Source organism: Equus quagga, chromosome 5 (genome assembly GCF_021613505.1).
Source record: "Equus quagga isolate Etosha38 chromosome 5, UCLA_HA_Equagga_1.0, whole genome shotgun sequence".
NCBI classification, from domain to species: Eukaryota; Metazoa; Chordata; class Mammalia; order Perissodactyla; family Equidae; genus Equus; species Equus quagga.
This window is the reverse complement of record NC_060271.1, coordinates 14,545,481-14,570,475: the sequence shown is the minus strand read 5'-3', so window position 1 is coordinate 14,570,475 and position 24,995 is coordinate 14,545,481. Positions and strand designations below refer to the sequence as shown.

General features: G+C 41.7%; 1 protein-coding gene across 6 annotated transcripts in view; it reads left to right on the top strand.

Annotated features, from left to right (window-relative positions):
• Positions 1 to 24,995, top strand: part of ST3GAL3 (ST3 beta-galactoside alpha-2,3-sialyltransferase 3) — a 193,085-nt gene that overhangs the window by 74,238 nt on the left and 93,852 nt on the right. For 4 of the 6 annotated variants that reach the window (XM_046662000.1, XM_046662003.1, XM_046662001.1 and 1 more), the window contains one exon: positions 22,558 to 22,600. In XM_046662000.1, coding sequence (XP_046517956.1) covers positions 22,558 to 22,600 — 43 coding nt within the window. Of the gene's footprint in view, positions 1 to 7,100; positions 7,208 to 22,557; positions 22,601 to 24,995 lie in introns of those variants that run through there. The other 2 variants (XM_046662005.1, XM_046662002.1) reach the window with 1 other exon arrangement.

The window sequence follows — 24,995 nt, the reverse complement described above, 5'->3', positions numbered from 1 at the left end:
AAAAGATTGATCAATTTTATTACATTGAAGTTAAGAACTTCTGTTAATCAAAAGACACCATTACGAGAGTGAAAAGACAATCCAGAATGAAAATGAAAAAGATATTTACAACACAGATAACCAACAAAGGGCTTGTTTCTAGAATAAAGAACTACAAAAATCAATAGGAATAAAGAAACAACGCAGTATAGAAACAAGCAAAAGACCCAAATAGGCACTTCACAAAAGAGGAATCTGAATGGCGAGTAAACCTGTGAAAAGGTGTCTGATTGCATTGGTACCCGGGGAAATGCAAATTAGAATTGCGGTGAGGTACCACTACACTTCTACGAAAATAACAGGACCTGAAAAGTTTGATACTGCAGTGTTGGCCAGGGTGTGGGAAAGTGGAAACTCTGGGTCTCCTCTACTCACAGGGTAAGTTAGTTACAAACAGTTTGGAAAAGACTATGGTAGTATCTAGCTAATTTGAATATACACGTACCCCGTGACCTGGCATTTCCTCCCCTAGGTATATTCCCTGCGTAAATGGGTGCATATAGATATATATATACACACCAGGATATATGTACAAGACACATGGATAAGAGTCTATCTCTGTCATTGGATGCAGCTAAAGGCCTGGACAGAATGTATTTAGAGCATAGAGGTCTCTGAAATACGTATAAATAGTAGCAGACAGATTGGAAGAAAAGACTAGAATTAAAAGTACTACCACACTGGTGGTGAATTTCTCATTTGTCAAGGCAGTTCAAAACCTGGCAATGGACAATAGAGAGAATTCCAGAAGACCTCTAGTTATGGCTGTGGGGCAGGAAAGGGCTCTAAGACTCAGACAGAGGGGGAAATCCCAAGGGTTGGTTTTTTCTTTGTTCTCTTGTGCCCTAATCCCCAGGCAGTCCCACAGTAGTGGTAGTAGTAGTGCCAGTGGCAGCAGTGGGGCCCTCAAGCCCCTAAAACTGAGGAAGGGAAACCTCACTGATCAGAGAAGCTGTAACCCCAAGAAGGCGGGGTGAAATCCAGTTGGTTTTCTCTCTCTCTGCTTTCCTGCTGCTTGGCCCCAGAATGAGTACAGTTCAGGAAAAGCCTGGCAGAATGTGGGAACTAAAACCCCAGCTTTCTGGTCGGATGACTGAGAACGGGAGGCCCAATGAACTGGAAAGTTCATAGAGAAGACAGAGAAGGAAGAGCTTAGAAAAGTGACTCCGTAAAGTTGTTTATGAACTTCTGGACTAACCCCTGAGCTGTGCATGTGTGCATCTGATTCTAACCGACATACCAAAGACTTTGAGAACTGAACTCAGGGAAAGACCAAAGCCTGAGTCCCAGCCTGGACGCTGGGTGTCACACACAGAGGACACACCTGAATAGCCTTTGAAAATGGAACTGGCATTGAAACCACAACCCACAGAAGGCTGGTCAGAACTTGCCACAAAATGCCACCCTGGTTGATTATCTGGTAAAACAAAAATATCAATATTCTCCACTAGATTTAAACAAGACCAAAAGTTTCATAACATAATATTTAAAATATCCAGGATCCAATCCAAAATTAATCATCTTATGAAAAACCGGGAAAATCTCAACCTGCATTGGAAAGACAATCAATAGATGCCAATGCTAAGACGACACAGATGTTGAAATAATCTAAGAATTTAAAGTAGTTTATAAAACTGCTCCCAAAAGTGAGGGCAAACACTGTTGAAATGAATGGAAAGAAAGTGTTAGTCAAAAAAGAAAAAGATGTTAAGAAGTATTAAATGGAGAGGCTGGCCCAGTGGCACAGTGGTTAAGTTTGCATATTCTGCTTTGGCAGCTGGGGGTTCGCTGGTTTGGATCCCAGATGCAGACCTATGTACCACTTGTCAAGCCATGCTGTGGCAGGTGTCCCACATAAAATAGAGGAAGATGGGCATGGATTTTAGCTCAGGGCCAGTCTTCCTCAGCAAAAAAGAGGAGGATTGGTAGCAGATGTTAGCTCATGGCTAATCTTCCTCAAAAAAAAAAGAAAAGAATCAAATGGAAATATAAGAAAAAATACAATAAGTGAAATTTTAAAAATTCAACTGAATGGTCTCAATAACAAAATGGAGATGACAGAGGAAAGAATCGGTGAATTTGAAAATAAAGCAATAGAAACCATCCAATCTGAACAACATATGAAAAAAAGTTTAAAAAGTTGAATGGAGCCTCAGCAGCTGGTGGGACAATACCAGAAGTTTTCCCACTGGGGTCATTGGAGTCCCAGAAGAGGAGAAGGAGTGCAGTACAGAAGAAATATTTAAAGAAACAATGGCTAAAACTTCCCAAATTTGGTGCCCAAGTGGAGTTTATCCTGGGAATGGAAGGCTGGTTCAACATTCAAAAATTAGTCAATGTAATCCACTATATTCATTGTCTAAAGAAGAAAAACTGTCGTCTTGTCAATTGATGAAGAAAAAGCATCTGACAAAATTAAACATCTACTCGTGATAAAAACTCTCAGCAAACTTAGAAGGGAACCTCTTTAACTTGATACAGGGTGTCTCCAAAACCCTACAGCAGGGGCCAGCCCCATGGTATAGTGCTTAAGGTCAGTGTGCTTCACTTGGGTGGCTCGGGTGTAGACCTACACTACTCGTCAGCCATGCTGTGGTGCCGACCCACATGTAAAGTGGAGGAAGACTGGCACAAATGTTAGCTCAGGGCTAATCTTCCTCAGCAAAACAAAACAAAACCAAACCTACAGCAGACATCATACTTAATGGTAAAAGACTGCTCTCCTCTTAAGATCAAGAACCCATCCTGACAGTTCTAGTTAGTGCAGTAAGGCAAGAAGAAGAAATAAAAAGAATACAGATTGGAAAGAAAGAACTAAAACTAACCTTCCTCATAGGCAACATGATTGCCTACATAGAAAATCCTAGGGAATCTACAAAAATACTCCTAGAACTAATAACTGAGTTTAGCAAGATGACAGGATTCAAGATCAAACACAAAAAATTAATTGTATTTCTATATACTCACAATGAACAATTGAAAATCAAAAATTAAAAAAAAATTTATAGTAGCCCTCAAAACCAAAATACTTATGTATAAATCTATTGAAACATGTGGGATCTATATGCCAAAACTTGTTCCTCTCCCATTTTTTCCTCCACATCTAGCCAACTGTTCAAGCTGCAAACCTAGGGATCACTTTGATTCTTCCTCTTCCTCACCCTTTTTCCAATTTTTCTGTCTTCATAGTGTGTCATTGTCCAGGTGCTTCCTTCTAGCACACTGTCCAAGGTACCATCTTCTCTCCCCTAGACAAGTAAACATCTCCAGCTGGTCTCTCTGTGCTCATCTGTCACCTCCCAGCAGTCCATTTGCCACATTGTAGCCAGGGTTATCTTTTTTTTTTTTTTAATTTTTTAAAAGGAATTTTACTCTTTCTTTTTTTTTTTTGAGGAAGATTAGCCCTGAGCTAACATCTGCTGCCAATCCTCCGCTTTTTGCTGAGGAAGACTGACCCTGAGCTAACATCCGTGCCCATCTTCCTCTGCTTTATATGTGGGACGCCTACCACAGCATGGCTTGCCAAATGGTGCCATGTCCGCACCCGGGATCCGAACCGGCGAACCCCAGGCCGCCGGAGCGGAACATGTGTGCTTAACTGCTGCGCCACTGGGTCGGCCCCTGTAGCCAGGATGATCTTTTAAAAATTCCAATCAGATATATCTTATTCCCACTGCTGTCTCTCCAGTGACTTCATAGTGCACTTAAAATAAAAGCCAAACTCCATGACCTACAGGGCCCTACTTGCTGGCTTCTACTCTAATTATCTCAACACTTTCACTGTAGTCCATTTGCCCCTCACTGCCCTCAAGCCGTGCTGGCATTCCTGCTCTTCCATGAATCAACCAGTACCCTTCCTGCCTCCGGGCCTTTATCCTCACTGTTTCCCCTACCTGGAATGCTCTTACCTCCTGCTTTGCATGACTGTCTTAGTCTGTTCAAATGTCATCTCTGCAGGAAGGGCTTCCCAGACCACTTCACCTAAAATAGTCTACTCTCTTGACACCCAGTCCTTCTCTAAGAAATATGTCTTTATTCCTTCTTAGCACTCATCCTTCCTTCAAATTATCTGCTTTCTTACTTGCATACTACTGGTCTCCCCCACTAGAATGTAGGCTTCATTTGGCCAGGGACCTTGCCTATCGTTTCATCACTCTGTCCCTGGTACTGAGAACAATACCTGGTGCATAATAGGTTCTCAGTAAATATTTGTTGAATGAAGAGTAGAAAAATAGAAGCAATAATGTCCATCACTTAATGGATACTTAAGGATTATGTAAGTAATGATACATCCATACAGTGGAATACTGTGCAGCCATTAAAAATGATGATGCAATTTTATTTTTACTGACATGCAAGATGTGGAGGATATTGTTGAGTGAACAAAACAGGAACAAACATCGTGTATATTGAGGCCATGTATAAATAAAATTATACATGCACATTCACACATATATTTATGGAAAGAGCGATTTCTGGGAAGATACTCACCAAAATGTTTGCAGCAATTAACTTTAGATAATAGGAGTTTCAAGTGGTCCTTACTTCATTCTTTATAGGTCTTTTACATTTATATTTTTACAGTAAGTATATGTTATTCATACAACTAGGATAAAATGAAATTATTTTTATTTGGAGAAAGGGACTCTGTCTTATTTTATGTAATAATTGCTTGGTGGTTATTTGTATTTATCTTACCGACCAGGTGGTGAGCTCCATGAGGTTTAAGATGCACACTGCAGAGTGAGCCATTTTTTCTATGTCCTGTCCCAGCTGCTCTCGTGATAGGCTGTCCCTCATAATCCTCCTGCAGCTTAGCACAAGATGCCTTGTCATGGTCTGGACGCACTTCATAGCATGAATAGAATTGAATTCACTGCACTCCCAGCTCTAGACATCTGCTATTTTCCCAGCACAGAGAGGAAATGAGGCATAACCTCTTTGCCTGCACTGGGATGGGGCTTCTATCTACCAATGGAGGTTCCACTCTCCACTGGCCCCCAGTAGTGTCACATTGGAGAAGAGCTGCGCTGTGCTGTGCTCAGATGCAGCTGATGGTCACAGGGCACCCCATCTTATCAGGAGCTTCTTGCTAGGCCTCTCCTCCCCCACCCCAACATACACCCATTTGAGATTGGATTTCAGTTTGTGAACTTCTAAGTTATTTTACTGGGTCAGTTAATTTAGTCTAGGTCAGTGAATTTTTCTGTGTTTATTTTATAAAACTGTTTTTCCTATTTTAGTTTGTCTTTGATTAATTGATCCCACATTATGATTTATTTCCCTGAGTTGAGATGATGTGGGAGCTGTTTGCACTTTGGCCAGCCTCTCTCAGGCTTCTGTCGTCTCCATGATTCATAGGTAGGCAGGGCTGGGGCCGTCTGACTTCACCCTGGGGTGGGGGTGGGCGGTATAGTAGAGAATTGCTCTCGTGGTGGCTGTTCTCCTATTGGAGGGTCTGCTTCTCTTGTTTCCTCTGAGAGTTGGTGTGGCATAACGTAAAGAAAAGAAGCTTCGGAGTGAGACCTGGGTTAGCTCAGCAACATCCCAGCTAGTCCACTTGGTTGGGGATCTCAAACATATTATTTCCCCTCTCTAAGCCTCTGTTTCCTCATCTGTAAAATGGAGGTAATTCCTACCTCATAGAGTTGTAAGGATTAAAATGAGAGTGTAGGTGAAAGTACTGAGAGCAGCGTTAATACACAGTAGATGCTCAATAAATAGTTGTTCCCTTCATGTGGCATGCCTAACAGTCCATTTGGAACTGTTGCCAACTTCCTCTTCCACCCAAGCCATGACATACATTACTTGTGTTTAATATAGCCCATGGCTTTAATGGAGACTGTACAGTGTCATTTCTTCAGAAATGATCGACCTATTTTGCTTAGGCTAGGTCCTCATTCCATTTACCCCTTTGCCCTTTGCACTCAGCAATTCATCACAGCTCAGAGATTGGAGCCAAAGACCCCTTTTAAGAATCTGGCAGCAGAGCTTCTTCTCTTTTGTGGTTGGAGTTTTCTTGCCTAATGGTCTATCCTGCCTTTCTGGCTTTCGTACATTCTAATATGAAGCACTGCAATTTTCTGGTAGAAGGAAGTCCATATTTTTAGGCTGGAGACATGAACAGACATTTCTCCAAAGAAGATATACTGATGGCCAATAGGCACATGAAAAGATGGTCATCATCGCTGATCATCAGGGAAATGCAAATCAAAACTACACTAAGATATCACCTTCCACCCGTTAGAATGACAAAAATATCTAAAACTAATAGCAACAAATGTTGGAGAGGTTGCGGAGAAAAAGGAACCCTCATACACTGCTGGTGGGAATGCAAACTGGTGCAGCCACTATGGAAAACAGTATGGAGATTCCTCAAAAAATTAAAAATAGAACTATCATATGATCCAGCCATCCCACTACTGGGTATTTATCCAAAGAGCTTGAAGTCAGCACTCCCAAAAGTCCTGTGCACCCCAATGTTTATTGCAGCACTGTTTACAATAGCCAAGACGTGGAAGCAACCTAAGTGTCCAGCAACAGACGAATGGATAAAGAAGATGTGGTGCATATATACAATGGAATACTACTCAGCTGCAAAACAGAACAAAATCATTCCATTTGCAATAACATGGATGGACCTTGAGAGAATTATGTTAAGTGAAATAAGCCAGCGAGAGAAGTATGACTCCACTCATATGAGGAATTTAAAATTATGAACTAAGAACAGTTTAGTGGATACCAGGAGAAAGGTGGAGTGGGGGGTGGGCACAAAGGGTGAAGTGGTGCACCTACAACATGACTGACAAACATTAATGTACAACTGAAATTTCACAAGATTGTAACCTATCAATAACTCAATAAAAAAAAAGGGGGGGGTGAAAGGAAGTCCATATTCTTATCCTACAAAATACTAAACTTTATATTCCTCAAAAATGTTCCTCAAACTGGTCCTCATGGCAAATATTCATTGTTGTCATTAGCAGCACTTATTTAAGAAGCATCTGCTGGATGCAAAGTACAGTAATAGCTGATGGGAATTTGTGGTGGTTCTCCAGAATGAAAAAAGAAGTGGATCACTGGAGACCAAAAATGCCGGTAGCACGTGAGGCTCCCAATTTGCACCTGTATTCCCTGAAATTCCGTTCTGGGGCTCACTGGCCTGAAGGTGAGGACACTTGGCTTGGGCAATTTTCAGGGAGGAATCCCCTCGTCCTAAAATAGGATCTCACCGTGTACTACAGTGCTCCCAGCTGTTTACACATCAGAGCATAGGTGGAAGTGATGACATTTGCACACCATGCTAAGAACACAGGAGGGGACTTAGGGTTATCTAAAGACAACATCGTGAAAGCATTTATAATTTTTTTTACATTATAAAATTATGAGCAAAATGAAATACAAAGTAATAAGGAATACATTAAATGTTGAATTGCTATAAAACAAAAATAAATATTTTCAAGTTTTTAAGTTAAAAACTTGAGCTTATTTCAATATTCATAAATTTTTATATCAGGGTTTATGCCTGAGAAGGCTTCATGTAACTCCAGTAAAGACTTTTTAGTAATGCTCTCTTAAAAAATACTCAGTTGTCATCATCAAAGAGAAATTTTGTCCACACAAGTAACTGATAAAAAATGTAAAACCATTTTTATATTCATTCAGAAGTTTACAATAGTTGAAATTATATTTTAAAAATCCAACAGTTCTTCCTTATCTTTCATCAAAATTGCAATGTTGAAATTTCTTGTGATAATACAAATGCATTTTAAATCCAGTCTCACTTTTTTATATCAAGTATTTCAAAATAGTGTGAAGTTCTATCACAGAATGTACATAAATTCTTAAAGCAGTCACCCTAAAACCAGCTTGGAGACCCTAAAAGTCTGCATTAGCTGCAAATATATAGAGATCTTGGGTATACATGAGGGCAGCTGTTTTGGCCTCTGCCTGGAGCTGTGCCCCACTGGGAGTCCTCACCTGGTCTACCTGCCCCTGCTTAGCACCATCTTGGAGACACTCTGCCTCATGAGCACTGGGAACATATGTTCTTCCCCGTAGCCCCACAGGCTCTTGTGTCCATGGGCAGTGGGTGCTTAAGTGGATGTCATCCACTCACTGCTTCTAAGACCAGAGGGCATCCCATCAGATCCTGCTCTGCCAGAGCCTCCCTTGTTGGAGTCCCAGACAAAGCTGTTGACAGCTAGAGGAGCTGACCCCCAGGCCTTGTCGAGCTACCGCAAGGGCTGAGGGGATCAGTAGCCAGGCAGTAAACATAACAGTGTGCAGACCAGTGCACAGACAAGTGTACAGGCTAGTACACAGATCAGCACACAGCTAGTACCCAGGCCAGTGCACAGACCAGTACATGGAATAGTACACAACCCGTACACATTTGGGAAGCTTGGATGTCACATGAGATGAGGATTGATTGTAGCTCAGTTATGTCTAGGTGAGGAAATGACTGTCCTTGCCTCTGCTGTGGATTCACTCCGCTTGTCAGCAGGAAGGCTGCCGCTCTTCGTGGGCGAGGCACTGCTCCGACGGTGGTGAGAACAAGGCCTCTCCCCGGGATAACAAGGCCTCTCCCCGGGATAGAATGTCAGTCTTCGCTGAGACAGAAGTTAAGCTTTAAAATGGCTGTTCTCAAAGTGTGGTTTCTGGAACCCTAAGGTTCCCCATGACCATTCCAGCACCTCTGTGAGGCCAAAGCTGTTTTCATACTACTACCAAGATGACCCTTGCCTTTTTTCACTGAAGAGTCCAAAGCAATGTCTCGTGCTTTAGCATGAATCAAAGCACGCACTAAACTCTGCTAGTAGTCACCTTAACATGCTTCATGGCCACACCCAGCTTTTTTTTAAAAAAAGACCAATTTTACTTTAAAATGTCCTTGGTGAAGCAGTAACAATTATAAAATATATTAAATTTCTTCCCTTGAGTACACATCTTTTCAATATTGTGTAAGACGAAATGCGGCGCATGCATAAAACGTTTTTGCTGCATGCTGAAGTACAGTGGTTGTCTTGAGGAAAAGCACTTGTGCGATTGGGTTGCAAGCTGAACTAGCCACGTTTTTCATGGAGTAACATTTTTATTTGAAAGAACAACTGACAAATTGTGGTTTTTCAGACTTTCGAATTTGGCAGACATTTCCTTGATAATGAAGTCAGCCTGTCACTTTGAGGGAAGTAACTGACAATATCTTGTTCTCAGTGGTAAAATGTGAGCATTCAAGTAGAAATTAGAATTTTGAAAACCTTGTCTCCACTTGATAGCTTCCCAATACTTAAATTTTTAATTAAGCAGGGGGAGAGGGCTAACCCTATTTTATGGCCTCTTGGATGATCAGTTTTCATAAATGTTCCATATAGGCTTAAAAAGAATATGTATTTTCTACTTGTTGATGTAAGGTGCTCTGTATGTTAGTTATTTCAAATTTATTAATTGTTCTGTTCAAATCTTTTGAATCCTCACTGATTTGGGGAGTCTGATTTTTCAGTGGTGTATGTGTTTCCTGTTGTGATGATAGTGAGCCCAATATTTATTTCTCCTTGTAATTCTGTTAACTTTGCTTTATATGGAGAGAGGTTTTATTATTAGGTGTACACACACTTTGGTGCATGGCCTCCTTTTGTTTATATCCAGCTTCTGAACCTTCTAGAAATTTCTATGAGTACAGAACACTGACTTATCCCTTTGAAATGGCAATAGAGGAGTTAATGATTAATTTCAAAGACTGTAGGCATCTGAAAAAGCGTTTCAGGTTTGACTCGGTGCAGGTGCAGGAGGAGAAGAGCAGAGATTTGCATCTCCCATGCCACTTCCCACCTGGAACCAGGCAAAGGACACACATGTGCTCCTTAGTCATGGATTTTTGCAATGCTGGGCTTTCCAGCCTGGCTGAGGCAGGAAGCTAAAACACCAGACTAAACATCTCTGCGTCACCATGTAGCTGCGAGCTCACTGCTTTGACACCTGGGAGGAGAGTATCCTCAGGTACTGGAAGAGCTGTGTATGCACATCAGTGCACATTGTGCCTGGCTGACTTGGGAATCCCAGAGTTTCTTGTTCTTATTACAGATTTGGGATCAGTGAACTGCTGCTGAGACCCAGGCTTTACTGCCAGTTTCCCCAGAGGTGAATTATCCACAAAGAGTTGGTGCACTCAAAATAGTATTTCCATTGTATAAGCTGAATTCATATGCAACTTTAAGAACATATTTGTATACAGTGAGATGCTCTGGGATCTGTAGCCTTGCCCAAACCCAACAGTAAGAAGCTCCTCTCCTGTACTCCCAGAGCATTTTGCCTATGGCTTCCTGATTGCTTTCTATTCTAGTTTACATTTCCTAAACGTTATACTTAAGCTTTCCTGGTAGTCAGGGAACTGCGAGGAACTGTGCACAGATTAGACCATCAGTAACAGCTTATGCATATGTGGCATATTCAGTAACAGCTTATGAATATGAGAGTAGAGTGCTTGTCAGGTGAGATCTCTGGCTGGGCTGGAGATGGTACAGTCACAGGTTATTCAGGAGCCTCAGGAAGTCTTTTTGGAGAAGGTTAAATTTTAGGCTTTTATAAATGACAGAAGAGAATTACCTTGGCAAATTTGGAGTCATCAAAAGGGAACTCCAAAGTAAAAGCCAGAAATTGAAATGAGGGAAGAGTGCTTAAGAAGAGCCAGGACAGGCTCTCCATAGGCAGGTGACTGTAGTGTAATCAGCTGGATAGACTGGGAGTCAAGAATGGCCAGAGCAAGAGAAGCACTACTGTGAAAGGTGATTGGGCTAGTGACTGGGAGAGGCGACTACTGCTGCCACCGTTGCTGCCACTGTTAACATCGCCCCCTCACAGCAAGGGGGGAAGGAAGACAAAGAATCCAGGTCCTAGGGCTACTCATTAGGCTCCGTTGGTCATTTGGCCACTCTGTTCACTCTTCCACTCATTCAGCACATTTGTGGAACACCAACTCTGTGCCAGACCCGATATTCGGTGCTAAAGTTACAGATACACATAAGTTAGGATTGTTAATTGTAAGCAACGGAAACTGTCCCTGGCTAACTTAAAAAGGAATCTACTAGAAGGACATGGATACCCACAGAATCAAATTAAAAGCCATAAGGCCCTAAGAAAGGACATGAGGGGCCAGGAACCTAGATTGCAACAAATGGTCCATGTCTTCAGTACACTGTTTTTCTCCCTTGTATCACTCAGCTTAAGAGAGAAAAAGTCCAACCAACCTAGCTTTTGTCAGGTACGTATGCTTTGGATAGGCAAATCCCACTGACAGTCTCACCCCTGCCTTCAATGAGAGAAGAGTAATTACCTGAAAGAAATTCAAGAGGCATGTTGCTAAAAGAGGACAAAAACAATGTATGTGCACTGCAGACTCATGAGCAACTAATGGCAGAAATAGAAGTTCTGTAAGTTTATGAGAGCACAAAAAGGGGGCTCTGAGGCTAATAGTTTAGAGCAGAGAAGGAGTCTTTTATTCCTCAGTCATTAACATGCCAAGTACAGCATTATGTGATGAAGCCTTGGTAGAATTTCTAATCTAGTGGAGGAAAGACACCAGTCAGCTGGTCTGTTAATGTATAATTACAAACTGGAATAAGTGTATGAGGACAAGTAAGTACACTTGTGTGTTAAAGGAACATATAAGAGGTGACACAATCTAGACAGGAGGGTTGGGGAATGCTCTCTTCTAAAAGAGAGTACCTTTGAACTAGAGTCTAAAGGATGAGCAGGAATTAACCAAATAAAGAGATGAGGACACATTTCAGGGGAGAAAAACTGCTTCTAAGAAAAAGTCCTATGTTGAGAAAGCTTGTGGCTTATTCAGGGAACTGAAGGACGGCCAGAATGGTCTGAGCAGAGAGCGCAGGGGAGCAGATAGTGCAAGAGAGAGATGGAAAGGTAGGCAAAGCCTGGATCCTGAAGGTCCTTGTGGCACTACAAAAATGTCTATTAGATTTAGCTTTGGGGACAGCTGTATCTTCAAGGATGAATGGGTGTTTACCAAGTCAGCAAGGTGAGTGAGGGCATTACAGATAGTGGAAACATCGTCTGCAATAGCTCTCAGGCATAAAGCCTGCCTAGAGAGGAGTAGCAAAAGGTGAGGTTGGGAAGACAGGTAGAGACAGATTAAGAGGTAGCTGCATGGTCTAAGCAACAGTGAAGACTCCAGCAAAAGCACTGACCATGGTGTAGGGAAGATCTGTATTTAGAAATGGGAGCTAGGGTACACCAAAAATTTCTTTCTTAGAGGACTGAATAGTAATGCCATTACCAAACAAACAAAACAAAACAAAAAACAGGGCTGGGGGAGAGGTGAAGATGAGTCTGATTTGCAGCATTTTGAGTTTGGGGTGACTGTGGGTCAGTTAGGAATAGTGTGTAGGCTATAACCAATGTGAAAAGGGGTTGGGAATAATGTTTTAAGCAAAGCAAAAGCATGTACAAAGCCCTGGTGGTGGTAAAGATACTTTGGAGGAAAATAAAATAGTTCAGTCTGGCTGGAGCAGGAGCAGGAGCAGGATGGGGGCAATGCAGGGATTCAAAAAGTGAACTTGAAATGGTCGCCATAGGCCAGATCATGAAGGACCTTGTAAACCAAGAGACTGGGATTCATTCTGAGAACAGAGGCCATTCAGAGGTTTGAAGCAGAGTTATGACATAACCATATTTGTCCTATAGAAAAATAGTTCTGGTTACATCATGGAGAATGTATTAGAGAGGGACAAAACAGGAGGCAGGGAAACCTGGTAGGAGGCTGTTACAGTAATCTAGGTGAGAGGTAAAGCTGGTATCTTAGTCAAGGATAGTAGAAATGAAGAAAAGTAAGTGGATTTAAGATCCATTGAGAAGATGAACTTAAAAGGACCTGGTAATTAAAGAAAATAAGAGAAGAGCAGGAATCAAGGAATTCTCTCAGGTTTCAAGCTTGGGCAGCTGGGTGAATAGTGGTACAGTTCATTAAGGTAGGGTACACAGGAGGAGAACCAGGTTCTGCATGTGTGAGGGTGGTGAAAACGACCTCTGTGCAAGGCAGCCTAAGTTTTAGGTGTCTGTAGGAAGTGGACGTGTCCAGGAGACAGCTGGATATACAAGTCTGGAACTCAGGAGAGAGGGTTGAGCAGGAATGAGAGATGTGTTTTGGGTGTAATGGAAAGATTGTTGGGCAGGCTAAACTGAATAGTTGAGCAAAGTGAAGTCTAGACTGGATAAGGAAAAAGTGAAGAAAGTAGAAGAAACAACTAAAAAACAGACAAAATATATGAAAAAAAATTTTTCAGACATTGAATAATAGGTAGCACAGAACACTGATCTCTGAAAGAAGGGAAACAAATGAGTTAGCCCTATGCTTACCCAAGCTAATGGCCTGGACAGTTTCCAGACCACAGCACAGGGAAGGAGAACCCAGGAGTCTTCCTAAGAGAAAACAGAGTTGAGAATTTGAGGAGATGAAGGCAGCCAGGGTTCACGGGCAGAGTATCAGAGTGGAGAGAGCTACACACAGAGAGAGCTCTGGAGATCTATCGAAGTTCCCTTTGGACTCCTCAGCTGATTGGTGCATGTGTATGTGGAAAGGACTGGAAGCCAGGGAAAGAACCACTGGAAAGGAGCAGGCAGAATAATCCCAGCAGCTCACTTGGGCTGAGAATAGTGGGAAAATGTCGTAATACGTAGAGCATCACATAGTGTACTCAGAAGGGTTTGCCTTAGTAGTGGGGCAAAATTAGTAATGGTGCAAAATCAGCATGAGACTAAAGTCTACTTTTGCCTCTAACCCTAATCCCACAAGCTTAAGAGGAAGTCTTGAAAGGATCAAACTGTTTCCAAGTAATTTAACTGCACCTCAAAAATACTTAAAGAATGCACAAATAGCTGTACCCAACAAGATAAAATTCACATGGCTGGCATCCAGTCAAGAATGACTAGGAAGTTCAGAAAACCATGAAAATATACCCCATAATGAGGAGAAAAACCAATGAATAGAAAGAGGCCTAGAAATATAACCCAAATGAGAGAATTAGTAGGCGAAGTCTTTAAAACATATTCCATGTCTTCAAGAAGGTAGAAGAAAGCAGGCGAATATTAAGGAAAGACATGTAAGCTATAAAGAAGAATCCTAGAGATGAAAAAATAGTGTTTGAGATGAAAAATATACTGAATGGATAAACAGCAAATTAGACACTGCAGAAGAAAAGACTAGTGAACCAGAAGATATATCAGTAGAAACTATCCAAAACGAAATACAGAGTGAAAAATTACTAGGAAAAAAAATGAATAGAGCATCAGTGAATGGTGGGACTTCAAGCAGGTTAATACATATGTAATCAGAGCCTACAAAAGAGAGAGGAGGGAAGAAAAATTTTTGAAGAAATAATGGATGAAAAGTTTTCAAATATGATTAAAATTATAAACCCAACAGTGATGTCAGCATCATGGCGGTGTGAGCTCTTCCCTTAGACTCTCACCCCTAAGATACAATGAAAAGGACATTCATAAGCCAACATAGGACATTCACACAACACAAAAGACGTCTGAGAGACCCATGCAGTCATACATCTGAAGGTGGAGGTGCTGGACCCCAAGGAGGAAGTGGAAGGAGGTAAGAGAATCTCCTCTCTCTCCTCCAATGGCAGCAACCCAGGATGCAGGACCACGCGTGGCTCTGAGAAAAGCAAGACTCTCTGCAGGAACACCTTCGCTTTCCAAAGTCCCTCACAGCCCATGGGAAAGCACCACACAGAGATAGATAAGCTATCACGAGAGTGTCTCCTTCAAACCAGTACCCTAGGAGAGCAGATAGCAAGGGCAGAGTGAGAATGCCTCCAGGATGGCACATGAAAGAAAGCACCCCTCCCCCTGCCCAGTACTCCAGCTCAGCCTGTTGGCCAGAGCACCCCCACATATGTTAGAAAAGCAGCAGCTGTGAGCAAGTGAGCCAGAAATTGCAGATGGGCCCTGTCAGCGTAGGTTCTAAGGACATAGATGCCAGGGATTGCAGCAGGCTCATATTACACAGCTCCTGCCCACCCACCTTCCAATGGCGGCAGTGGAATCTGCAACCAGATACTGTCCCTATGTGAAGGCACAAATCCACACCATCAAACAGTATGAAGAAGTACATTAATACTCCAGACTAGAAGAAAAATGAAATCAAACCTGAAATCGACCCTGAAGGCACAGAAATTTACAATCTAAATGACAGAGAATTCAAAATAGCTATCATTAAAAAATGCAGTGAGTTACAAGAAAATACAGATAGTTCAATGAAATCAGAAACAAAATTGATGAACAGAGGGAATTCTTCACAAAAGAGACTGAAACTGTAAAGAAATACCAGTCAGAAGTGTTGGAGATGAAAAACACAATGGATGAGAGAAGAAAAATTTGGACTCCCTGAATAACAGAGCTGATATTATGGAGGACAGAATTAGAGGTCTGGAGGACAGAAATATAGAAATGCTTCAGATAGAAGAGGAGAGAGAACTAAGACTAAAAAGAAATGAAGGAACTCTCTAAGAAATATCCAGCTCAATTAGGAAATGCAACATAAGGATTATAGGTATTCCAGAGGGAGAAGAGGGGGAGAATGGAGCAGAAAGCTTGTTCAAAGAAATAATAGCAAAGAACTTTCCAAACCTGGGGAAGAAGCTGGAAATACAAGTAAAAGCACCTGAATTCCTAATTACATCAATGTAAAAGACTTTCTTCAAGGCATATAGTAGTAAAACTGACAAAAGTCAATGACAAAAAAATATATTAAGGGCAGCAGGGCAGAAGAAAATAACTTACAAAGGAACCCCTATAAGGCTTTCAATGGATTTCTCAGCAGAAACCTTATAGGCTAGGAGAGAGTGGAATGATATATTCAAAATTCTGAAAGACAGAAACTTTCAGCCAAGAATACCCTATCCAGCAAAAATATCAGATATGATGGAGAAATAAAAGATTTTCTCAGATAAACAAAAGCTGAGGGAGTCATCGCCACAAGTCCCCCCCTCCCCATACCAGAAATGATCCAGAAGGCCCGCATACCTGGGGGGAAAAAGAGTTTATATAGCCTTGAGCAAGGAGATAAATAGGCAGACAAAATCAGAAAATTGCTGCTCTCTGTCAGAACATGTTAGCAAACACTTAATTTATAAATTAAAACTAAAGGAAAGGAAAACACCAAAAATAAATAGAATCTCATCATATTAACCACAAACTCATAACACAAGATGGAGTAAGTTGTGACAACAACAACTTAGAAGGGGAAGAGGACTGGGGTGATACTGGCTTAGATTAAGGAGGCTACCAGAAAATGGACTGTCTTGTCTACAAGATTTTTTATACAGACCTCATGGTAACCGCTAAACAAGTAATCAGAAGAGAGACTCAAATGATAAAGAGAAAACTGAGAAAACCATCATAGAGAACCACCAAACTGAATTGGAAGTCTGAAATACTTGGGACAAAAAACAAGGGAAATACAGAACAAACAGAAAATGAGAGATAAAATGGCAGCATTAAGCCCTCACATATCAAGAATCACTCTACATGTAAATGGATTGAATTCTCCAATCAAAAGACAGAGTAGCTGGATGGATCAAAAAACAAGACCCAACGATATGCTGCCTCCAGGAAACACATCTCAGCTTTAAAGACAAACACAGGCTTAGAGTGAAGAGATGGAAGATGGTAATCCAAGCTCTTAGCAAACAAAAGAAGGCAGGTGTTGCCATATTTATATTGGACAAAGTAGACTTCAAGATAAAACTGGCAATGAGAGACAAATAGGGACAATATATAATGATAGAACGGACACTCCACCAAGAAGACGTAACACTTATAAATATATATGCACCCAACACAGAAGCACCAAAGTACATAGAGCAGCTATTAAGAAACCTATAAGGAGATATTAACAACAACACAATAATAGTAGAGGACCTTAACACCCCACTTACATCAATGGATAGATCATCCAGAGAGAAAGTCAACAAGGAAATAGTGGAATTAGATGAAAACCTAGACAAGATGGACTTAATAGATATATATAGAATACTCTATCCAAAAACAGCCGACTACACATTCTTCTTAAGTGTATATGGAACATTCTCAAGGATAGACCATATTTGGGAAACAAGGCAAGCCTCAATAAATTTAAGAAGATTGAAATCAAATGAATCATCTTTTCCAAGGGTAATGCTATAAAACTAGAAATCAACTACAAGAAAAAAGCTAGGAACGTGACAAATATGTGGAGATTAAACAACGTGCTACTGAACAACCAATGGATTCTTGAAGAAGTTAAAGGAGAAATAAAAAGTATCTGGAAACAAATGAAAATGAAAATACACCATACTAACTCATATGGGGTGCAGCCAAAGTGGTTCTAAGAGGGAAATTCATAGCAATACAGGGCCACCTTAACAAACAAGAAAAATCTTGAACAAGCAATCTTAAACTACACCTAACAGAATTAGAAGAAGAAGAACAAAGAAAGCCTAAAGTCAGCAGAAGGAGGGAAATAATAAAAATTAGAGCAGAAATTAATGAACCAGCTATCCCACTACTGGGTATTTATTGAAAGTTCAAAGAGACTTATGCGCCCCTATGTTCACTGAAGCTTGATTCACAATAGCCAAGACATGGAAGCAACACAGATGCCCAAAAATGATGAATGGTTAAAGAAGATGTGGTGTATATAAACAATGGGATATCACTCAGCCATCAAAAAGACAAAATCGTCCCATTTACAACAACATGGATGGACCTTGAGTTTATTATGTTAAGTGAAATAAGCCAGACAGAGAAAGACAAATACCATATAATTTCATTCGTATATAGACGCTAAAGTAACACATGGACAAAGAGAACAGTTTAGTGGTTACCAGAGGGGAAGGGGTTAGGGGGTGGACATAAGGGGTAAACAGGGACATTTATATGGTGACTGACAAATAATAATGCACAACTGAAATTTCACAATGTTGTAAACTATGATGACCTCAATAAAAAACAAAAACAATAAAACAGCTGTAAACCCACAGATCCAAGAAGCTCAGGGAACCCCAAACACAAGAGAAATGGTGAAAAATACACCACAGCACATCTTAAGCACTCCCTTCTCACTGCCCACACATTTAAGAGAAAAAGCAGCCTCCCTTGAGAGCCTGAGAGGAAAAGCGAGGCCTCAAAGGGCAGAGTCAGGCTTCAGGTCTGCCAGGAGGCAGAGGGAGGTAAGCCAGGTGGTTCGAATAGGGAGTCCAGAGGGCATTATGAGAAAGATTTAAAGGGGACATTGGTCAGGGAAGAAAACCCACAGCGAAGTGAGGATGAGAGAAAAACGTCCGTGGCCATTTTCACAGTAGTTCTATCTATTATACTGGGAGATTTAGCTAGCTCTCAGTTTCCCAAAGACTTCCTGATGTTCCTGAGAGCTTTTATTTGTTCAGGACAGCACTTTCCTTCAGGAAATGCGCCTTCTAACCGTGTGTGTCATGTGGGAATCATCTCCTCGATCCCTGTGATTAGAACAGGTGTGAGGAGCTGCTGCAAGCTAGACCACTCCTAGCCCTTCCCCAGGAGTTTTGCCGTTAGGAGCAAGCGCCGAGTCTCATTCCCTTTTCAGTGGCAAAGCTCAAGATGTGCACCTAAAAGTTGCTGGTGGCCGTGATTCCTAAGTTAGCAAGACAGCTAGTCAGGGGAGGGGACAACTAACTGAGGGAGGCCTGACGATGGCATTCCAGTCACTTTCGGTGGTCCCTAAAGCCTTGTGCACCCTGGCCCTTCCCACACTTTGGTCATGTGAACCATTAAATTGCCCCACTTGCCTAAGTTAGTGCAACCAGGATGTTGAACATGCAGGAAACATCAGGGGATAATCACAGCCACCTGCATTTTGTCTCCTTCTCTCCCCTTAAAATGTTTTCAATGTGGGAGGTCCAGAGAGTTTTTTGATATCTCTGAGGTAATAAATGCCCCATGGTCACATTGAGTCACCAATTCCAAAATTAGAGCTTTCACCCTTATGTAATAGTCACAGCCTTCAATTCATTCAAAGCTACAGTGACTCCCCCCCCCCCCCCCCCCATGTTAGGGCTGAGTAACAGCAGGCACCTGACCCAGGGCAGGGGCGGTTTCCTGCTTGTCTTTCTCCTTCCACTCCTCCCCCAGTTGCTGGCTGCTATTTCTGATCTCTCTGGAACTGGTGGGGAAGGGAGAGAGAATGTGAGCAGAAAGACATAAGATAGTGAACTGGCAAGTGTTTAATGCTGACTCTTGTGGGGTGCCCTTGTCGGCGTTTTGGAGACTCCCTCTAACTGGGGACCTCTCCCCTGCAGTTCCCCTGATGTGGATAGTGCACTTGCCAAAGCCTTGTCACTCACTCCTTCTGCAACTTCTGGGGCTCCCAGTGTCTGCTCCTGCTTCTGTCTGCTGAGGACTTGTCAATCCTCCGGGCAATCTTTTGGAAAGGACCTAAAACAACCCCACACTTGCTCATTCATGCATCCTTTTCTGCAACAAATTCTGGGAGTGCAGGCCAGTTCCAGTGCAGCTCTCTCCTTCCCAGCCAGCCCATCTCATGTCCTTTAGGCTTGGCAGGTGGAAGTCAGGCACCTGGCAGTCCACTGTGTTCCCCATTCTTTAAGGGTCATGTGTTAGTTAAGCTTCCCTTGCCAGGCTTGAGTGAGAGACAAGTACTATCCATCCTGCCCTTTAAGGGAGTGGAGTTCATAACACTGTCTCTCCAAGGAAATTCTTGAAAGCCTCTCTCCCTTAATCTCTCACAACCAGTTACTTTTATATTTGGTGTAGGGAGGGCCTTTAGAATTAAAGAACAAGTTTTCAGATATGTCCTTTGAGAATCTGCATGTAAGTCCAGTACATCACTTTAGTGTCTGAAATTTATCATTCTAGAGGCTTGGCTGAAACTTTCTTTTTAGCATCCTGTTAGACCAAATTTGGCTTGGATTTATGACCATTGTGACCAAATAATCCTGATAATAACAGTTGACAAATAGTTATTGAGCATCAACTGTGTGCAGTGACAAAAGAGAAATGTTTCCAACCCTTATGAGCTGCCAGTCTAGGACAGAGTTTACAAACTGTTAGCCTTCTAGCTGGATCCTGCCTATGGACGTATTTTGGTTGATCCTCATAGTCTTTAAATTTTTCTTACAAATTGAGAAATTTGACCTTAAAAAATCCAGATTCTTGGCTTTAAAAAAATCGGAAGATGTTGCAGTGCTGCACCTGCGTTGTTGCCTGGCATAGGTAGCTGGAGCTGGTGGAGGCTGCCCCCTTCGACAGGGCATGGGGTCTCCAGATGGACCCCATTCCCTTTTGGCTCTGTGACCTGAAGCCAGCGCCAGTTGCCATTTATCATCACTGGGCTCACACAATTACCTTTTCTTAAGTTAAAAAATAAAGTGAAAATTTTTTGGTACTTGTGTCTCTGAACAAAAGAGAAAACAACAGATAGTCCAAGAGAGCCTTGGATGGGACCTAATTTCTTTAGAAATGCAGAGTGTTCTTACGTGTTTAATATGCAGTTAGGGTGTATATATACAAGAAAACCCTTAAGATGCCATTGGAAAATAATCCATAGACATAATTATGGTTACTATACAAAAATATGTGGTGAAAAAAAGACATTTCAACAGGATTTGTTTTTAATGCAACTGAAATACATGATATGAGCTGCTGCAAGAGGTATTACATTCTCCCACTTCCCTCGTTGATGTTATCCTCTTGCTTGGCCCCTGATATTTGAATTTGCAACAAGGGTTAAACATTCGCCAGCCTCTCTGGAAGGAATCAGCCAAAGCATGGACTCATTGTACTTCCAAGGGAGTCTTTGCTGGGGTCTGAGGAGGAAGAGCAGGATAGTTGCCCCAAGGTTATGACCACATGGGGGAAAGCAACAGGTGTTGGCGAGTTCATGAGATTTTGTTTTTCATGGAATGACAAAATAGAATTGTTGAAAGAATATTAAACTTTCAAACTAACTCTTTCTGCAAATTTTGTTTTCAGTTTATTTTTTAATTGAAACCTTTTTTCTTTTTCTTGCTGATTTTTATAAGTCCCTGATATATTAAGCAAAGTCTCTCATGCATTCATCTAAGAGCAAAACCAGAATTATTTTGTGGAAAGGCTTTCACTTGCCCAAGCGTATTCTCTTGGGGAGCAAGCCTTCTGTTGAGTTGTGTGTCCTAGTTGATATCTTCAATTTTAAGAAGAAGAATTATTCTCTCACTGCAGCTCAGCTACTTATGAAAGCGTGCAAGTCTGGCCTTAATTGGCCTTGCAGAATGGCTCCTGTGAGGTACTTGTCAGTGTGTGTAACTTCTTTCTCTTGGCCATTCATTGCTTAGCAAAGACTGAGTTCCTCAAAAGCTTTGCTGCATGGCCTTTTCCATCCAGTTGTTTGGTCTTGGTATTCTGTTTCATCCTCAGATTAAGCCAGGCCAGCTGAGAACCGCCTTCATAGACCATCTTACTTTGATGTAGCCACTCTCTCCACACACACACACACACACACATGCACACACACGCACACACTTTGCAATCATTTAACAAAGCTATAAGAAACAATCTTATGACTCTTCCTATCATTTTCCTTATACAAATATTTTTGAGGACACGGAGGAAACTTCCCTCGAGTCTTAGTGTCAGGAATAGCTATGGCTCTCCTAGTTTATTTTAGGGACACTGTAAACCATTTTATCAGTGCTTTGCATTTAGCTTTAGCTATGAGAAATCTTGGGAATAGATCTATAATCCTCCTCCAGCAAGCGCACAGGACCTTAGGACATCCACTTTTGCTATTCTTATCCCGGCTGCACTTCATTATTTTTCCCGTGCTTATTTCCCCTTTGGCCCCCACATTTCTTCTTTTTTAAAATCTCGTACTTCATACAATTTTGTAAAACTCCTTCAACTTCATTTTAGAATGAGGCTAGATATAAAGAACTTAAAATATAAATGATTTATTATTTGTTGAAAACATCTTACCAATTTGTTTTTAGATTTCATTTTAAATTTCCTATTCTTTGCATGGTCAGATCTATCTGTTCTTTGTTATCTTCATGAAGAGGATTGATGCCATGGATTTGAGGACACCGTGGGCTGCCACATCTTTACTCCTTAGTTAACATGGCTGATTTAGCAAAAATTGTGCTTAGAGCTTAGAGGCAACAGAGATTGCTTCTGACTGTCTTTCTTCTTCAGGGTCTAGTTTTGTAGTTTACTAAGTTTCAGTTTTGAGTACCACATTTAAACAGGAAGGCAATTATATATTAGCATAGGACTGGTTGGCCTAGAAGGCATTGAACCTGGTCCTTCACAGACAGGCATTCGGCAAGAGTTTTGTGACTTAAGTTTAGTTGTGGCTTATGTATTTGAATCTGTTCTTTGAAGCAATTGTCTGTCCCCATGGTCTCGGTCTGGGGAATGCAATCTGTTAGTGTCAGCAGTGGCTTGACTTCAGTAACATTTTCTGCTTTTCTTTTTCAGAGTATGATCGATTGGGCTTCCTCTTGAAGCTGGACTCTAAACTGTAAGTAGAATGAGAAAGTTCCTTGACTCTGTGGTGGAGAGATCTGTGAGAGCTGGGGTTCAACCTTGAAGGGTCAGCTCTCAGCACCGCTGTGGTTGTTGGAGGGTTCCCTGGGGCCTCTGTCCTCAGTCTGTCAGCAGAATCCTGGAGCATGTAACAGCCTGCAGGGACCTGGAGAGGATGGAATTGTAGGCACACACGTAAGGCCTTAGATTTGGTTGGCACAGGCAGCTCATTGCAGAAGGATCCACTGCCAGGAGTTTGAGGGACACAGAGACCCCTGGAAAGGCTTCTGCTACAGAGTGGAGGATGGTTGAGTCACAGCGAGAGGGTGTGGCCTCTCAAAGATGCTCTGCAGCCTGACATGAAAAGCCTTCCATGATCAGGCCCCTGGCTTCGTCTCCTGCTTTAACTCCTGTCATTCTCCTGCAGGTAAACCCTCTACCTTTGCATATGCTTGTTATCTGTGCCTGAAATCCCCTGTCCTTGCTTGTCTGCTAGGAAAGTTCAGAGACCTCTTCCTCCATACACAGAATCATCTCTTCCTCTATGCTTCCTCTGAATTTTCTACCTCTATCACCAATTATCTCGTTATGCTATAATTAACTGTGTAATATAACTTATTAAGAGCACAGGCTCAGAGCCAGGCCAAGCTTGGTTCAGATCCCAGATTGCCATTTACTCTTCTTATGATTTGGGACAAGCTGCTTAACCACCCTGAGCCTCGTTTCATCTATAAGATGAGGACAGTATACCTACTTCACAATGTTGCTGTAAGGATTTAATTGAAATGAATAATTCATTGGGGCTTTCAAGTAAATGGTATCCAATCCTTCCAGAATCCTTCCCTGTTCTGGCTTCTTGGTCTACTTAGCACCAAAACAGTATTGGCATATGCTTGTTAGGTACTCAGTAAACACTGAACACATGGCTGCACGGATGGATGATAGGTGGATGACTATACACTTCCCCCATTAGACCAGGATGCCTTGACATTGGACTCTATCTACTCTGAATGTTCCTGCCCTGCACAGGACCTGTCACGTGGTTGATGTGCAATCATGGTTGCAAAACTACCTGTCGCTTCTTTCTGTTGTTAGTCATCTTTGTACACCTGTGTTCCCTGTCTTGTACCAGACAGACATGACAGATCAGAATTGTGTCTCCTTCCTTTCCTCTCTTGCATGACGCCTTGATCACAGGTGTTTCTTATGGTGATGGTTACCCCTACAAACAAGACATCAAATCTGGGGTATTTGGCTTTCCCACTGAATTGTCTGGCATCCAGACCCTTTTCCTGGCATCTGGCTTCTTAGCTTCTGCAGTCTCATACTGTGAGTTCAGGCATTGTAATTCTCCCAGCTTTTCCATATCATGGAGGTAGCTACAAAGGAAGAATGGTCTGCTGTTTATACCAAGCTAGTGGAGAGATGTCAGCCGCATGTTAACATCTGGGGAGTGAGGCTTGATTACACTAGAAAGCCATAGGCTTCACTCTTAGAAAAGTCTTAATTTAGTGCTCTGGGCAAAAAACAAATCAAGTATAAACTATAAGCCAGTGAACTGACACCAAAACAGAAGAGAAGTAGTAATTACCAAGTTGAATCACATTGATGAACAAAAGACATGTTATCTAGGACATGTTAACTACTGTATTTAAATGTCTTCAACAGCATAAGGAGGGGAATTAGGAGGACATCCTGCCTTGCTGTCCTGACAGTTGGGTGGTGCACAGTAGGCTGTTGTGTAGCTTTCTGTTGTGTACCAGGCTGGTTCCACAAACCATTTGAGTCAACTTAAATGGTCTATAGTGCAGGGAATTGGCTTGCCCTCATTTGATTTATCTCACAACTTAAGGTATGAGCTAGAACTTTCCTGCTTCTTACTGCAAAGGCTTTTCCAATCCAATGCTGTCTTCAGAAGAAAACACAGATAAGTGGGAAGGTTTTTATGTGCTTGCAAGGAGAAGTTTCCAAGTGAAAGCTTCTGTTTGGGAGGGGATAATTCCTTAGCAATGTTCAGATCCCCCTTACGAAGTCTTTCTCTGCTGTGTTGTGTTCTATTTCTAATGTATAGGAGAGGACCTGAACTTGGATCAGAAGAACGGGATTTGAATTCTGCTTCTGCTGCTTAGAATTACATGATCTTAGATAATTCATTTAGCTCTCGCAATCCCAATTTTCTCTTATGAAAAAATGTAGATAATAATACCTACTTTCTAAGGTTTTATGAAGAATAAAAGAAAGGGTCCTATAAAGTATGAATAAGTATATAACTGTAAGAATTTATTCTCATTTAGTTTGACTGGGTTCATTTTAGCTTTTTGAGTATAAGAATTTGTGTGTTCTGGAAAATTTTCAGCTGTCCTCTCTTTAAACACTGCCTCTTCTCCACT